The sequence below is a fragment of the Puma concolor genome, chromosome A2, assembly GCF_028749965.1.
Source record: "Puma concolor isolate L17-30 chromosome A2, mPumCon1.1.hap2, whole genome shotgun sequence".
NCBI lineage: Eukaryota > Metazoa > Chordata > Mammalia > Carnivora > Felidae > Puma > Puma concolor.
This window is the reverse complement of record NC_141668.1, coordinates 166525301-166542068: the sequence shown is the minus strand read 5'-3', so window position 1 is coordinate 166542068 and position 16768 is coordinate 166525301. Positions and strand designations below refer to the sequence as shown.

Genomic DNA, 16768 nt, shown 5'->3' with positions numbered 1-16768 from the left:
TTTAACTGTATTAATGACAAATTAAAAAAAACATTTTTTTAAATTCAAACAGCACGTGTGAAAAGTCTGTCTCACCCTCACTTGAAAATCTGTTCCCCTCCCCAGTTTTTTAATGTCTCCTTCCAATAGTATCTCTGCATATAAAGGCACATAGGTACATCTTATGTACACAGATGAAAATACACTGCACATAAAGTCTATACTTGCCCAGAACTCAAGAGACACCTCTTGAATATTACACAATGTATTATAGAGATCTGAGATCAAAGATCCACTTTACCATCCCCCCAATTGCCCACCCTCCAAACACCCAGGAATCAAATGGTGGACCTCCCCCTGCTAAAAATTCATCAATGGTGAGAACAGAAACCACACTCCTCGCTCTCTCTCCATGGTTCACAAGGCGCTGTGTGACCAACCTTCCCTGCACCAAGTTCACTTTCTGACCTCCATACCCTGCTTCCACTCTGTTTCAGCAGTAAGCCGATCTCCTCACTAATCCTTGAAAAAGACAAGCTCGTCTTTCTCCACCTCAGGACATTTGCACCCACTATCCACTTCCCAGAGTCCCCTGACCTTCCATTTGTTCACTCCTTCCTGACCATCAGATAACAGCTCAAAAGTCAACTCCCAGAGAGGTTTCTCTTCCATGTATGTTTTTTTTTTTTCTTTGTAGCACTTAATATAATCTAAGATGGTTTTTTGTATTTGTTGATTCATTGTCTGTCTCCCTATTTTAAAATGTGAGCAGGCCCCTGGGGCACAGTCCCTTGCCCTGAGGGCAAGGATGTTTGTTCTTGGGTACCCAATGCCTAGCACACAGTTGGCGCTCAAGGAATGTAGGATGGATAGGTGACTCATTCCACCCAGGGCTCTCCATCCTTAAACTACACCTGTCCTGAGGTCAGGTTTCTTGCCCTTGGCTTGTTTCTTGCCCTTGGCTGTCACAAGGGGCCCATTTCAACTTCAGAAATAAGTTCATTGACAATTTTGACGATCATTGGCAATTTCCCTCTAAAGAGGCAGCCCAATCATCACGACCTCTTCAAACAGAAGAACGGCTGTGTGCCCCCTTTCGAGAGCTGGTGACGGGAAGGGAGGGGATAAAGATACCCATTTTGCAAAGGAGAACAGAGGTTCCGAAGGATTTTAAGCCAGGATCCCTGGGCACAGACTTTTAAAGGGGAACTCTTTGATAGGCCCTGGCTTGCAAACCCGTAGCGAGCGCCGCCTATACGGCTCTCCAGAAGGACCCAGATCCCAGGCTCCGCCCCCTCGGGGGGCGTCTTGCGCAGGGCCTGCCCCACTCTCGCGAGAGCTGGCAGGCGGAAAATGGCGCCGACGTGAGCGCGAGCCCGCGGCCGTCCAGGGAGTCGCCACAGCCTCAGCCGGAGCCGCCGGAGTCGCAGGAACAAGAGGCTGAGCCGGGTCGAGGATGGTGAGCGCGACGCCGGGGGTTCGGGCGCGACGAACCAGCGGGTACTGGCGGGGCGCGGCCCTGTCGCATGCGCACCGTCCGGTCGACCCCGCCCCCACATCCGGGCACTCTCCCGCCGCTGGCTGTCACTTGGGGAAGCACCCCACCCCTGCTTCCTGGCCTGGCTTCGACTGGGCCACGCCTACAGCGCTTGGGCTCCGCCCCTGGTCCTTTTACATCCGGGTCTTAGCACCCCGAGGTTCGACTGCACAGCTGGAGCCGGGAGGGTGTATATTTCCGTCCTCACACGATCCACTGGACCACTCCTGGCCCCTCCAGCATGTTCCTAGCGGCGCCCTATTCAGAGCCCCGTCTGTATAATCTTCGTCCCGCCCGCTCCCTGTAGGCCACGCCTCTGCCGTGTAAGGGACATCCCACCGGCCCTAGTTTGGCTCGAGGGACTTCTTTCACATGAGTAATTGTTGACATACCCCTTTCTGCGATTGGGTCACCTTCCAGTTCCCTCTCAGAGGGTGGAACGCAGAAGGCTCAATCCACTCTTTCCCTCCTGCCCTCCCTTGATGATGATTCCCTAGGATGGGGGCTGACCATCCAGGTGATGTCTCCAGGGCATTCGCTACTTCACAAATGTCCAGCGGTCTTGGCGGGGCGGGAGGGGTGACCCTGGCTGATCCAGGCCGACGTGGGCCCAGAGGGGTTCTCCCTGCTTTTTCCTTCCACTAGGAGGAGGAACCCGCGGGGCCCAGCCCGGACATGCCGGCCACTGCAGAGTCCAGCTTCAGTGAGACTGACAAGGAGGTGTTATCCCCAGTCGCGGCTGCCGCAGCCCCCCCCTCTTCCATGGGGGAGGACCCAGGCCCTGACCGGGCAGCCACACCCCCAGTGTGGGACCGCGGAGGGCCTGGAGGGTCCCAGCAGGGTGCTCCTTCAGCCCCAGACAGTGGCCAGCCTGGCCCTGGATCTGGCCTTGGCCCAACCAGCACAGTCTCGGGGACCAGCGAGGACCTGAGGCCTCCCAGACGACGCCAACAACCAGGTGATCTGTGATGGAACCTTCTGCGGGGGGCGGGGAGGGTTACAGGCCTTGGAATAATGGAGAGGAGTACAGAGTATCTCCAGACTTGGGGCTCATCTAGAGGGAATCACCATTGAGCACCAAGTGCGCGCCAGGCTGTGGCTACAGTGATGAGCCACGCCAGCTCAGCCCCTGCCCTCCAGTAGCTCAGTCTGGTGGGGGAAGCAGAGGGTAAAGGCCTTGATAGGAAACCAGTAGCGTCATTCCAGCCTCTCTGGGGCAGAACTCCGGACAGCGTGGATGGGGGAAGGGTGAGTGACACCCCCTCCACTTCTGTGCATCCTTCAGGGAAGCAGATACCCTGCTCCAGCCCTGGATGCTGCCTCAGTTTCCCCAGTGTTCGAGACCTGGCACAGCATCTGCGTACCCACTGCCCACCCACACAGTCCCTGGAAGGTAGGGCCAGAGCAGGTGGTGGGGAGGCAGCTGGGGTGGGAGGCAGGCAGAGCCTCCAGGCCAGCCTTGGCCACCGGTCTCCACTCCTGTGTCCTTCATCCGTGCCCCACCAGGCAAGCTCTTCCGCTGTTCCGCCCTGAGCTGCACCGAGACCTTCCCCACCATGCAGGAACTGGTGGCACATGGCAAGCTGCACTACAAACCCAATCGCTACTTCAAGTGAGACCCTGACCATCTCGACTTCCACCTGTGCTCCCTGACCAGGCCCCAGGCAGCTTCTCCCACCCTTGGTTTGATTGCCACCACCTGGGGTCCAGGCCTTTGTCCCTTTCTAGTCAAGGGGGTTGGACCCGGCAGTGGGCGCAGCCTCGAGCAAGGCCTGCCCTTACCTGCCCTCAAGGGACTGGTTGCTGGAGCGAGTCCCAGAGACGCGGAGGCCCGACGAGCTCGGAAAGGGGCGGAGCATACGTGCCGTGTCTCCGCCCAGTCCCTCCTTCCCTGCCTGGAGGAAAACCGGCCACCTAAGTCAAAATTGAGACCTCCTATCTCGTTTTCCCAGGGCAAGGACTCGGAGGGGTCTGGAAGGGTCGCGGCCACACTGGGGGGCGCTTAGAGCAAGCTTCTCCCCCGCAAGTGGGGGATATGTGATTTGGGCTTTATGCTCTCTTCCTTACTTCCCGACCTCGCGCGGCGGCCCCCCAGGTAGTATCGGATAGGCCCTACCCTTGTCGCCCAGGAGACCCAGCCCAGCCTTGTGCCTGCCCCCAGGTGTGAGAACTGCCTCCTGCGCTTCCGCACGCACCGCTCGCTCTTCAAGCATCTGCATGTTTGCGCCGAGCATGCGCAGAGCCCAGCCCCGCCGCCACCCCCTGCCCTCGACAAGGAGCCCCCGGCGCCCGAACGTCCCCAGGAGTCAGACGCTGCGTCCGCGCCGGGCCTGCCGTTCCCGCTGCTCGAGCCCTTCACGACCCCCGCCCCCGCCCCCACCGGGCCCTTCCTGCCCTACTTGAACCCCGCGCCCTTTGGCCTAACCCCCCCGCGCCTGCGCCCCTTCCTGGCTGCGGCGCCCGGGCCGCCCGCCTCCAGCGCCGCAGTCTGGAAAAAGAGCCAAGGTGAGCGTGGGAACAGGGCCGCCTGAAGGGTGAACTGAGCTCGCGCAGACTTCTGACCTTGACCCGCCCGTTTACCTCAGGTGCCGGCGGCAGCCCGCGAAGACCCCAGGGCGGCTCCGACGCACCCTCAGGTGCGTGCAGGTGACCACCAGGGACGGGTGGAGGGGAATTTCTGTCCTGCGCCCTGCCAGGCCCAGGGGATGGTGGGAGGCAGCGTTGCCCACCCCTTCCCAGGTGGCCACAACTGCTGCCCACGAAATACAAGATTTCGCCTTAAAAATTATTGGCCCCCGAGCCTTCGTCTGCGCCGGCGTTTCCGTGTAAAACCCGCGCCCGGTTCACGAGTCCTTCCCCCTGCGGTGGCTCCAAGGGGGTAGGAGCGGGGGATTCGGATACAAGTTTAGTGTCCCCAGTTACGGAGGGGTGGGACGCGATCCGGGGAAGTGGATCGGCCAGACCAAACCCGCCCGTGCACGGGAGCCGACGGGGAGGCGGGGAAAGATCTGACCCGCACTCGTCCTCGTCCGCCATCCTCGGGGGTGGAAGGGTCTTCCGGGACTGACGGGGGCCCCGCCTGCCCGCAGGGCACGCGGCCCCGAGCCGCATCGTGTGGGAGCACACGCGCGGCCGCTACTCGTGCATGCAGTGCGCCTTCTCCACGGCCTCGCGGCCCGCCATGACACTGCACCTGGAGGACCACCGCCCCATCGCCCCCGCGGCCCCGGCGCCCGGGCAGCCGCGCCCCGACGCGCCGCCGGGTAAGGCCGAGGAGCGCGCGGGTGGGGAGGGCGGGGGCCCCGAGGCGAGGGGCGGGGCCGAGGCTCAGGCGCCCCCTCCTCTGCCCCACCCAGACCCGGCCCCGCTTGCACCCAAGGTGTCTCCGCTGCTGGCAGAGGGGGAGTGTCCGGTTTTCTCGCCGTTCTGAATCCGGCTGCGGGCGGGGGGCGGGGGGAGGGGGGCTCAACTGTGGGTGTGGGTAGTTTTGTCGTTTTCGCGGGGCCTAAGATGGAGAGGGTGGGGGGGACAATAAAGGAGACGCGATGAGCCAGCCTGTGCTGTGTCTGGGTCCCTTGCCCCTCCCAATGCACAGTCTGGCAGCCCTGGGATGCTCATACCTTGGGAGGGGACAAGCTTCCCCTCAACCTCACCTTAACACCGGGACCCGGGTCAGTGCTACCCTAACCGGCAGCAGTTAGGACTGCCAGTGTCCTGTCTTGTCCCACCATTTCCAGAAACCAGATGGGATGGAAATCCCACGTTTATTTAAAAGTCCCAGGAATCAGTGGGGTAGGACAGGCTGGGAGGCAGGGCCTGGCCCAGCTGGAGCCACTCGCCAATCCTGAGGCTGGTGTGGACTCACAGGTGACAGGGCCCCCAGGGCTGGGCACTCAGGCAGGCTAGGCTCAGGTTTTGTTTTGGTCACTGTCCTGGGGACCCTCCTCTTTGGCTCCCTGCTTTCACCTCTCCCCCTAGGCCAGCTCTGAAGAGGAAGGTGGGTCAGAGCCAGCCCCAGGGGGCCTGGCTCCTCCCTCTTCACCACTTCCCTTTCAGTCTTCCAACCACAAGGATTTTCCCTTCCTTCCTGGGAAGTCAGTCCTGGGTCCACGCGTTCAAACTCTGGGGCCAGACTGCTGTCCCAGCCCTGTAGTCACCAAAACCCAGCGGGCCGAGCCTCCTGAATGTGAAAGCCTTCTGCGTTGTTGACAGCCACCCTTCAGAGGCTAGTTTTCCTTCCTGCGTCTTGCCTCCCTCCCGGCTCCACGGTCCCCTAGCCCAGGCCTCAACCCTTTCCCTTCCTCAGGCACCTGAAGCAACAACCCTCCTGCCCTCCCCAACCCCCCAACAATCTGATCACCTCTGGAAACGGGGGTTTCTTCTGATGCCCACCCGGTACCCTTCCGTGGCTCCCCGCGGCTCTCTGGATGGAGACCGTGTTCTCCTAATAGCCCACAAGGCCCATCTTGAACCTCCCCATGCCCTCCCTCACCACCCTCCTCTTCCCCCTTATCCTCTCCTTCCGGGGAGCATAGCCCTTCCGTGAACAAGACCGCCCCAGCCTCCTTGCAGGTGAACAGCCCCAAACTCCAGAGAGGCCCTTCATCCTCTCCTGAAGGCAGGTGTGGGGGGTGGTCTGAGTGCCCTGAGGATCGGCCCACCTGCACCCAGGGGCCCGCCTGCCCACCTACCTGCCTGCCTTTGTGGCCACCCGAGATCTCACGGAGGGCTTCAGGGCTGTGATGCCCTTAATGGGGTTGTAGCTGAGACTCAGCTGGCTTAGGCCAGGTGTCTGTCCACCAGCACCTCCAGGCCCAGGCTGAGGCAGGTATCGCTGAGCGCCAGCTGTGGGGCCAGGTGGGCCATCAGGGGACCCTGGGGCTCCAGGCCCCCTCAGAGCTCTCCTCTTCTCTGCCGTGAGCCTTGGAACCAGGACTCTGATCCTGGAGAAGATTCAACCTCCCCACTTCTGAGTTTGTTAGTCCTTAAGATGGGTGTCGCGATGCTTGCTCACTCCCTGGAATCCTTGTGAAGATTCAGAGGGCCCAGGTGAGGGGGGACACTTGGGAAATGTTTCTGAGTGATTCACGTCCCTCTGCCCACCAAGCCCATGCGGCCAAACTGATTCCACAGATGGTCCCCCCTCCCCCAACCACAAAATGCCTGACAGCTGAGTCCTCGTGGGGCCCCGGCTCTGCCCAGCAGAGGGCGCCCAGGAGTGTCCATCTGAAGGGACAGGGAAAGACAGCAAGCACGTCCCTGCAGGCGTCCACTTGGCCTGGCTGCCCCCGCCGCGGGGACAGGTTGGTAAGAGACTGCGGGTCACGTGGAAACGCTGAGCCTCTGCAGGCAGCTTACGTCAGCCGTGAGGCCGGCCAGGTACCCGCCCACCGCCCGGCAGTTGTCGACCATGCTCCGTCACCAGACTGAGAGGGGAAATGAAGGCTCCTGGGCACGCGTCCCGGAGCCCTGCCTCTGACACGGATCTGAGCACCCCCATCCCGGGCCCCTGGCTCCTCCGAGCGCCCCGTGGCCCCAGGATGGGCCGCCCACGTGCTCAGTCCTCTTCCACTGCGTGCACTGGGACCACGTGCACGGCTCAGCGTGGCCTCCACCGCCGTGTCCATCCCCTACTCCACCCCCACCTCCGACCAGGGCAGCCAGGTGCACGGCTGAACGTGCCCACTCCGCCCCTGTCCCTGCCCCACCCCCCCCCCCCCACCCCCGCCGTGTGCTCGGAACCGGTACACTTCCCTAAACCAGGGTTCCAGACGCTGGTCCCAGCAGACACCTCCCCACCCCCACAACTCCCCAAGGCGGACTGAGGCCCGCGTGTTCACTTCAGGGGTTGGTCCCCGCAGCTCCATTTGTGGACCCGCCTGTCCAAGTTCATGGCTTCGCTGTGCAGACCAGCCTACGGCCACTGGAAAGGCTCCAAACACCAAGGGTAGTTGGGGGGAATGCCCATAAGGGGGGCTGTGGGAAAATAGGGCTCTCCAGGGTGGAGCCCTCCCAACTGCAAAATCCAGAGTCCCCACGGAGTGGCTGGCCCTGGAGCCTGGGGAGTCACCAGATTGTCACCAGTGTCCAGTCCTTTGGCTTTGCCCTGGATTGGGCACCTACTGTGTGTTTCTGGCCAATAATCGCTTTTTCTTTCATTCGTTTCCCTCTCTCACCAAACACTGGGAGTGTCGGTCACCCGGAGACCCAGGGAGGACCCACATCTCATCACCCCTGATCCCCCCCTGAGGGGACCCACATTCTGGGAATGTGACCTAGGGTGCATGTCTGCTCGTGCAGTGGTGAGGATGGGCGGGCACAGAGGCTCCAGAATCCTCAAGCTGTGCATCTTAGGCGCGAACGGAGTCATTTCCGACCATGCGGCCGGTGGCCTCCACGGCAGGGCGGCCACTGAACGGCTCCAGCTGGGAATGCAGCCCCCTCAAGACAAACCTCCCGCGTCCTCCTACACCCTCGCTACTCTGGGACATCACCTAGGGTGTCTAGGAATCTGAGGCTCCACCACAGACCTGGGGCAGAACCTGCACTTTAATGGGGTCTCAGGGTGACCCGTGGGCACATTAGAATCCCCCTCGGAGTGTTTAAGAAACCCCCAGGCGCAGCCCAATTAAGTCAGAATCTCCGGGAGCTTCCTTCCATCTTTCTGTAAAAGCCATTCCCGTGTATTGCCAAACAGAATCAGGGCTCTGCACTCTCCCGGGAGGGATCTTCTCCCCTGGTCTGCGCGCCTGACCCTAACAAGCGCTGGCTTTGTCCCTCCCTTCACCCCCTCTTCACTGGTCTCCCCGCTGTCTCCATTTTCTTCCCACCCTCTTCTGGACACCTAGGGTGTCCTCAGACTCCCTCCCTCCCCAGCAGGCAAAGCCCTATGTACTAGCCACCCCCCCCCCCCCCACCAAATCTGCCATCTGGGCTGGGCCCCCTGTCCACCACGGTGTCCATGGCCCATGTGACAGACAGCTGCCCCTACGATAGGGAAGTCCTGCTCAGAGCTGAGAATCCGTGGGGAAGTGTGGAAATGAGGCAGGCGGATGAGGCAACAAGAGCCGGCAGAAGGACCTCCCTCGTCACGCTCCCCCAACTCCTTGGTCTCCCGGCCCAGAGCTGACCATGCCCCTTACCCACAGAGAACTCGCCCTCCCGAGGAGTCCTCCCTGGAGACCAGAAGTCAGCCAGCCCCCAGAACTACAGAGAGTCAAGAAACTAGTGACCGTGTTGGGCATGTGCTGACGGCCGATGCCCAAAGCCATGGAGAGACAGCAGCAGGCAGGACGGGAACTCAAATGCCAGGCAGGATCTGGGGGCAGGCGGAGGCTGTCTCCGCCTCCTTTCCTTCCTCCTCTGTCCTCCCCACCCCGCCATCGGCCCCCACCCCCGTGGGGCCCGTGGAGCAGAAGCCACAGTCACTTCCTGAAGGCAGCGGCCCAGCTCAGGTCCCACTCGCCCTGTGGCCCATCACCCGCCTGTAGCCATGGTGAGTGAACCCCCAACCCTAGGAGAGCCCCCCCCCCACCCCCCGCCGCTGGCCACAGGCAAGGGGTGCTGTGGTTGGAGACTGGAGGGCATATTCCAAGAGGTGAGTGGTAGAGGGGCTAGGAAAGCCACCCAGGTAAACAGCAATGACCACCGCAGAGGCCCAGAGGCGGGAAGCAGCCGGGACTCACTGCTGGGACAGCTGGGGCTCCAAGGGGCCTATGGCCCAGGCTGAGGTTTCGACTTTAACAGGAGGAACAGGTCAGCATGAAAAGCAGCCTGGTAACAGGAGACCAGCGTGAACACAGGGGCTTCCTACGGGTGACAAAGTGGGTCACGTACCCACTGCCCACCCTGCACCCCAGCAGTCACCCAAGTTATGACCCGCTGATCCTGATTTCTCTGGTCCTGTGGGTCACCCAGGGAATCCTTGGCCCCACCCTCCCGGAGGGGGGCTTTAATAGAGGTACTTCAGGCCCCGGGCGGGAGTCACTACCTTTCCTCGTTCTCGGGATAGGGAAAGTGAGGCACAGACAAGAGAGCAAGGTCCACACGGTTCTGCCCTGCCCCCACCCCCACTCCCCAATCTCCTAGGCCCCGGGTGAAGCCAGGATTGGGGGCCTGCAGCAGGGCCACCTCTGGTCAGAGCCGGCCTGGCCTGTCCGCCTGTGTCTGTGACAGAGGGTACAGGGCCGGTCAGACTAGGTGTGCCAAGGTGCACGTGCCTGTGCTGCCGCTTGGGCCTGCCTGCCGGTCAACTGTGAGTGCCCTGACCGTCAGCAAAGGGTGTGTGGGACCGTGACCCTCAGCCCACATCCGCCGCCGGGCCTCGGTGTGTCTTTCTCCACGAGGCTTATGACAGACTGGACGTGGCTGAGTATACGCCTTTGTGTATGTATATTTATTTCTGCTGAGCCCCCCCAGTGTGCCAGGCACTGGAAGGAGAGCAACCAGTGAGCCAAGTCCCTGACCGGCCACGGGGTCTGGGGAGGGTAGAGCGAACAAAAAAACAGAACAGTCAGGGCACATTTATGAAACAGTGGCAAATAAACTCTGTGACACTTTGCAGCAAGTACTAAAAGTGAAATGCAGGTCAGGGGCATGGGGAGGACTGGGAGGGGAAGGGGGGAATTGATTTTTTTTAAATATGGGTGGTCTAGGAGGAAGGCCTCTCTAATAAGGAAATATCAGAGATGTGGTGCCCGGGTGGCTCAGTCGGCTGAGCATCCAACCTCGTCTGGTTCGTGAGTTTGAGCCGCGCGTCGGGCTCTCTGCTGTCGGCACACAGCCTGCTTCAGATCCTCTGTCCCACTCTCTCTCTCTCTGCCTTTCTCTCTCAAAAATAAACATTTTTTAAAGAAAGAAGAGAAATTATCACGAGCAGAGACCTGGAGGTGGAAGAGGCGAGAAGCAGGCCATGGGGAGAAGTGTCACGGGCAAGGGGGCAGGACAAAGGCCCAAGACACTGGGGGACGGGAGGGGGGAGGGCGAGGGGGACGAGGAGGTGGCCAGGCGAGGAAGGATCCAGGTAGGGGAGGCCAATGGATGGTTCAGGGCCTTCATGAGGTCTTTGACTTTTACCATGGGGAAACAAAGGAACATTGCTGGATTCTGAGCAGAGGGGATTCCTCTGGTTGCTGTGGGGGCAGGGCCTGGCCAGAGATGAGACTGGGGGGCGGTGGGGGGTCGGGGGGCAGGAGACCCAGGAGGAGGGCCTGGGTTCCTCCAGCCCGCATGACAGTGGTACAGGCAGTGACAAGTGGCTGCATTCTGGATGTATTCTGAAATCAAAACAGAAGTTACTAGGAACGGGGTATCTCAAGGACACCTGCAAGGCACCACCAACCGAGGGGGGACTGGGGGAGCAGCAGGAGCCTGGGTCCTGATGGGGGTGAGCCTGGGGGCACATATGCAGTGCCTAAGGGGTCAGGGCTCCGGGGAGCCTGGAGACAAATGTGGGAGTCCTCAGCCAACACTGGAGAGAGCCAAGGACACAGTCAGGGGAAGAGAAGTCGGCAGAGAGTCCCTGCCTGACTCTGGCTCCATGTTCCTTAGGGGAGCCATCAGGACTTCCGGAGCCTTCAAGCAAAGTTCCAGGCCTCTCAGCTCGAGACCAGCGAACTCCCCAAAAAACCCCTGAAGCCTGAGTTCCACAAACCCCTAAAGAAGCTTCCGACAGCTGAGCTAAGCGAGCACCCCAAAAAGCCCCCGCAGCCCGAGTTCAATGCAGTGCCCAGGAAGCCTTCGCAGCCCAGTTTCGCTGATCTGCCCAGGAAGCCCTCCAAACCCGAGTTCAGTGAACCCTCCAAGAAGTCCCCGCAGCTCGGGGCCCCTCAAAAGGCCTTGCCCCCCCCAGAGCCCAAATCCAGCGCCTTCCCCAAAAAGCTACAGCAGCCTGAGCCCAACGAGGCCACCCCAGACCCCTCACAGCCCAACTTCAGTACCCTCCCCAAGAAGCCCCCGCAGCCTCAGGTCGGTGAGCTCCTTAAGAAGTGCCTGCCGCAGCCTGAGTCCAGTGAGGTCCCTCAGACACCCCCCTGGAAGGTTGAGACTGGTGAGCCTCACCCCCACCCCTCAAGGCCTGACTTCAGTACCCTCCCCAAGAAGCCCCCACAGCCTGAGTTCGGTGGACACCCCAGAAAGCCCCCGCAGCCTCAGGTCGGTGAGCTCCCTAAGAAGTGCCTGCCGCAGCCTGAGTCCAGTGAGGTCCCTCAGAAACCCCCTTGGAAGGTGGAGGCTAGTGAGCCCCACCCCCACCCCTCAAAGCCTGACTTCAGTACCCTCCCCAAGAAGCCCCCACAGCCTGAGTTCGGTGGGCACCCCAGAAAGCCCCCGCAGCCTCAGGTCGGTGAGCTCCCTAAGAAGTGCCTGCCGCAGCCTGAGTTCAGTGAGGTCCCTCAGACACCCCCCTGGAAGGCTGAGTCCAGTGAGCCCCACCCCCACCCATCACAGCCTGACTTCAGTACATTTCCCAAGAAGATCCCAGCCCCTCAGCTGAGTGACCTCCCCAAGAAGCTCCTGCACCCTGATTTTGGAGACCTCACCAGGAGGTCCTCAGAGCCGGAAGTCAGTGTGGTTCCCAAGAGGCCACGGCAGTCCGAATTCAAAGCACCTTCCAAGAAGCCCCTGCAGCCCGAGCCGGGGGGCCTCCCCAGGGTGGCCTCAGAGCCTGAGTTTGGCCTACTCCCCAGCAAGTTCCTGCAGCCTGAGTGCCAGGGGCCCCCCCGCAAGTTCTCACAGCCCGAGCCCAGTGCTCTGCCCAAGAAGCGCCCGCATGCCGAGTTCTTTGGTGATCTTCCCAGAAAGCCCCCTCTCCCTGGCTCTGTTTCGGAGAGCTCGCTCCCCACTGCCGTCGCGGGCCCCGGCCCCAGGCTCCCACTCAGTCTCACTCACAGTGGACGGTCGAGGCTGGGCCTCAAACAGGGCCACCCGCCCCGGCGGAGGCCTCTGCCCCCTGCCAGCAGCCTGGGACCCCCTCCTGCCAAGCCCCCGCTGCCCCCAGGCCCCAGGGACGTTCAGAGCTTCCGGAGAGCCGCAGCTGCAGCCACAGGTGGGTCCACAGGTGGGTCGCGGCGGCCCAGGCAGAAAGCCGGGGAGAGGCTCCCGCCAGGGCCCGCCTCCCTCCGGCTCTCCTCCCCCCACAGCTCTGAGGAGGGCTCGTTCCGCTGCTGCCATCCACTTCCAGGAGCAACAGACGAAAGACATCCCGCAGTGAGTGTGGGGGGCAAGCGGCCCCGGCACAGGCCCGAGGCCGCAAGAGGCCCTCATCTCAGGTTATCTCTGCAGGGACCAGGATGAGATCTACGAGCTGTATGACGACGTGGGGCCCACGGACCACTCCGGCCCCAGCGGCGAGGGCAGAGGTTTGTGGGTGGTGGGGCCGAGCCCTCAGCCAGACCCTCCGCCCAGGCACCTGGGGACCATCCATCGCCAGGGCATCTTCTGCCGCGCTGCTGGCGTGAAGCCAAGTGACCACCCGTCTCCCTGGCAACACTGAGGGAGAAAGCAGAGAGCAGGAAAGGCCCTCCGGAAAGGTCTGACCAGCCTCTGGTGGGCGGAGCAGTCAGTGGGTATGGTGTGGCCAGGAGTGCGGCCCGGGGCGGTGGCAGAAGGGGCGAAAGAGCCGCGAACAAGGACTTGGTGGTGTGTGAGCCACCAGGCGGGCGAGAGCGAGCCCACGACGCGGATGAGGCCCGCGTTTCGAGCCCAACGCCTGGGTGCGGAGCCAAGGCACCCTGAGCTGGGGACAAGGGGTCAGGTTCCACACAGACCTGTTGTGTCGGAGGTGCTTGCGGGACTCGGGCCTGAACTCGGGCACGGGCTGGAGACGGAGACCCCTGAGCCTGTGGTCCTCGATACTCTGTGCTCCGGGGTCCGAAAGGTCCCCTTTTCTCGCTTCTCCCAAGTCTCTGCTCCGAGAGAGCAGGAGGACGGTGGAGCCGACCCAACGTGTCCAGTCCACTGCAGGGTCAATGCCTTCACCAATTTCGAGTGGGGGGAAAAAAAGCGGCTTCCGTGCAGGCACTCTACGTGCATGTCACTGACCCTGCACGACCTCCCACCCACCCCCAAGGCCACATCATGCCCGTTTTACAGATGTGGAAGCCTGACCCAAGTAACTTGCCCCAGCTCATTGTCAGTACACAGGAGCCCAGGTCCTGTGGTCCCGGTTCCCCCGCCCCACCTTTGGAAGGGCTTCCTACAGGGCAACTTTGTATTGGGGGTGCCTTTGGGATGCGCCCGCTTCCTCCCCACCAGCCCCCGCACCAGGTCTGCCTGCACTCCTCCTTCCCGAGCCCCTCCTGCTTCTCCTGGGCTTTCCTCAGGGGCTGCTTGCAACACCCCTCTGTTAGCAGAGCTTCCTGGCAGGGCCCCTCCTGCTTCCGCTCCAGTGAGCCTCCGGTGGCTGGGGTTTGGGGGCCGCTCTTCGGGACAGGGACATGGGGAGAGAGGGGGTGACTCTGGTAACTGTCCAGCAGTCTAGCAGGCATGGCCCGCCCCCGTCCCCAGCCCCAAACCGGCCAGGCACATCCCCACCTCTGCTCACCATCCCTGCCAGTGGACAACTGTCTCTTCCCATTCCGGGTCAGTCGTTCTTTGCGATTCCAATCAAATACACTTCCCAAATCTTTCCCTTCTCAGACACCGTCGGGGGGGGGGGGGGGGGGAACGACTCACTGTTAGTACCGATTGTTCCAAAGGCTACTTGGCCTTTCCAAGTCTAGCCTCCCACTCTGCCTCATTCTGGAGCGGTGGCGGCCCTCCTCCAGAGGGTCCTCGCACAGCAGGGGGCTTCCCTGGAAGGCGCTGGGGCCAGACCTAGGTGGTCCCAGGACCTGAAGGGGCCATCCTCAGAGCCCGCCTTACTTGTGTGGCCTGATTTGGGTCCCACTGCCAGGGAGCTTGGGCTACAGGTGTGCCAGGGGGGTAGGGGCCCCGGAGTGCCTCCGGGAGGAGTGGGAGCAGCGGGAGGGAGTGTCCTGGGTAAGACTATGGATGGCACCATCCGAGCACCAGGCCAAGGAGGCTGGAGTCTGAAGTGAAAAGGCGGGGGCTTCAGGTTCTGGATCCTTCACTCAACTGGTACTCACGAGGCTCTCGCTATAAGCCAAACCCTCAGTCAGCAGGCTCCTGCCTGGAAGGCTGGCAGTTTGCCAGGAAGTCAACCCTGACCTGGGAGACTCACAGTACAGTCTCAGCAGCAGCCAGGCCAGTCCAAGAACCCCACCCCACCAGCCCCTTCGCAGATGCCCACTTCATTTGCTCAAGGATACGCTTTCACTTTATGTTTGACCCAAATCCCATGACAATTCCCAGAAGCCAGCCTACCCTAGGAGACAGACATGAAATAGCCTCAAAAGCCCACAGACAAATCCTCCCTCTACCATTTACCAGCTGGATGACCCCGGAGCAGACCGCTTTACCCCTCTCTGAGCCCTGATTTCCCTCCTCAGCAAGCTGGGAATGACTGTATTGCCCGCTACGAGGAAGGCTGTCATGAGGGTTGGAAGCAGTTACTGTGGTGAACGATTTCAGCCTTGCCGATCATGCAGTAACAGTTACGAAAATGAAAGGCAATGCACTAGAACTCACAACCCAGGAAAAAGGCCTGGGGAGAAGATGGGCCGGTGGGCAGGGTGAGGGATGGGAGGGGACTGACGTCCTGAGAACTGACACAGGGAAGGCTCCGTTCCCAATCAAGCCACCAGGGTTGAAAGGGAGGCCTAGCCCAAGAGTCCCTGCCCTAACTCAGCGTTCTCCCCGCTCCCAGATGGGGTGCCATCTACCCAGCAACCCCCCAGGCCGCCACAAGACCCAGAGCTCAGGTACCACAGGGCAAAGGGTGTGTGTAGAACGGGGTGGGGCTGAGGTCTGGGAGGTCAGGAAGGGGACGGGGGTGGGGTGGGGGGGGCACATCTTGCTCAGGACCCTCCAATTCCTCAGGAAGGAGAAGGCCCCCCAGCCACAGCAGTTGCCACCTGCAGACCTTAAGTCTCTGAAGCAGATCCGGAAGGCAGAGAAAGCCGAGAGGGAGTTCCGGAAGAAGTTCAAGGTGTGAACACCACAACTCTGTGAACAGGAGCCCTGGGAGATCTGGCACAGCCCTAGGTGACCAAAGCCCTGGGGTGACAGCACAAAACAAAAGCTCTAACTTCTCCCTCCCCAGTTTGAGGGGGAGATAGTGATTCAGACAAGGATGATGATCGATCCCAACGCCAAGACGCGTCGCGGGGGTGGCAAGTACCTGGGGATCCGGCGTGGGGAGATCCTAGAGGTGATCGAGTTCACCAACAAGGACGAGATGCTGTGCCGGGACACCAAGGGCAAATGTAAGTCAGGCCAGAAAGTCCTAGGGAAACGGGCCACCACCAGCGCCGGGAGCTCACCTATTCCACTCTTTTTGCAGATGGCTACGTGCCCAGAACCGCTCTACTGCCCCTGTGAGTACTGACTGGCCCTGGCTGGGGGTGGGGGGTAGGGGGCTGGTCAACGGGCCGAGGTGACCCTTACTGACCAAGCCGTACTTTCCGCCAGGGAAACGGAGGTGTATGACGATGTTGGCTTCTAGGGTATGTAGATGCTCTAGGTGGGCTGGAAGGGATCACGGTGCCTGGAAGGAGGTAACCCCTCCCACACCCCGTTTCCCCAAGGGGCTGCTATCTACTTGGGGGGCGGGTGGGCAACGGAAGTCACCCTCCCTTCCTTGGCAGACCCTCTGGAGAGCCATCCATTCCCCAGGGGACAGTAAGGCCCACAGGTGTGGGTACCCAGGACAACCTGCCCGCCCAGCCACCTGCTAAACCAGGAGCCTTGGATCCCAGCTTGGCAGTCACAGAACCATCCAGGCTGGTGCCTGACTGCATACATGAACCACATAAAGCTCCTATTTAAAGCGATCCCTGCTTCTTGTCTTTTCTTTCTCCCCTGACTGGCACCCAATGGAGACATGATCTCCTTCGGGGTCTGTGAAGTCGACCCTGTACCCCCACTGCCTCACCCATCAGGGATACACACCAGGAGAAGTGTGACGAGGAGGTGACAGCAAGGGTAGGACGCCACATCGAAACACGACAAGCAGTGGCTGCAGCTCCACGCGGGCTGCCAACAGCTGTCTAGCCCAAGTGGACCTATGTATGAGGTCACATCCTGGTGGACGGGGGAGGGGTGACCCAGTTCTGACAGAGCCCAGGTATCACGCTCCGCCTGAGCTGCTACAGGACTAAACATGCTCAGACACTCACACCCTGCCTGGTCTGT

At 61.3% G+C, this 16768-nt stretch overlaps 2 protein-coding genes across 4 annotated transcripts; both read left to right on the top strand.

The window, feature by feature from the left end:
- Positions 1–1299: 1299 nt before the first annotated feature.
- On the top strand, positions 1300–5069 carry ZNF414 (zinc finger protein 414). Of its 3 annotated transcripts, none has more exons than XM_086699268.1 (8): positions 1300–1438; positions 2162–2474; positions 2802–2909; positions 3023–3128; positions 3678–4021; positions 4102–4162; positions 4606–4779; positions 4873–5069. In XM_086699268.1, the coding sequence occupies exons 1-8, from the start codon at positions 1436–1438 to the stop codon at positions 5063–5065; spliced, it is 1302 nt and encodes a 433-aa protein (XP_086555394.1). In that variant the 5' UTR covers positions 1300–1435; the 3' UTR covers positions 5066–5069. The 3 variants fall into 3 exon arrangements, with proteins under 3 accessions (XP_086555394.1, XP_086555396.1, XP_086555395.1); XM_086699270.1 differs by having other exon boundaries at positions 1301–1438; positions 4102–4152; XM_086699269.1 differs by lacking the exon at positions 1300–1438 and adding an exon at positions 1592–1839.
- A 1019-nt stretch (positions 5070–6088) lies between these two features.
- PRAM1 (PML-RARA regulated adaptor molecule 1) lies at positions 6089–16407 on the top strand. Its single transcript, XM_086699260.1, is given in 11 exon segments — positions 6089–8965; positions 8968–9011; positions 11066–12560; positions 12655–12721; positions 12797–12873; positions 15282–15336; positions 15455–15563; positions 15678–15840; positions 15918–15951; positions 16046–16080; positions 16222–16407. Coding segments are annotated over 10 exon segments (2475 nt in total). The 5' UTR covers positions 6089–8568; the 3' UTR covers position 16080; positions 16222–16407.
- Positions 16408–16768: the final 361 nt, after the last annotated feature.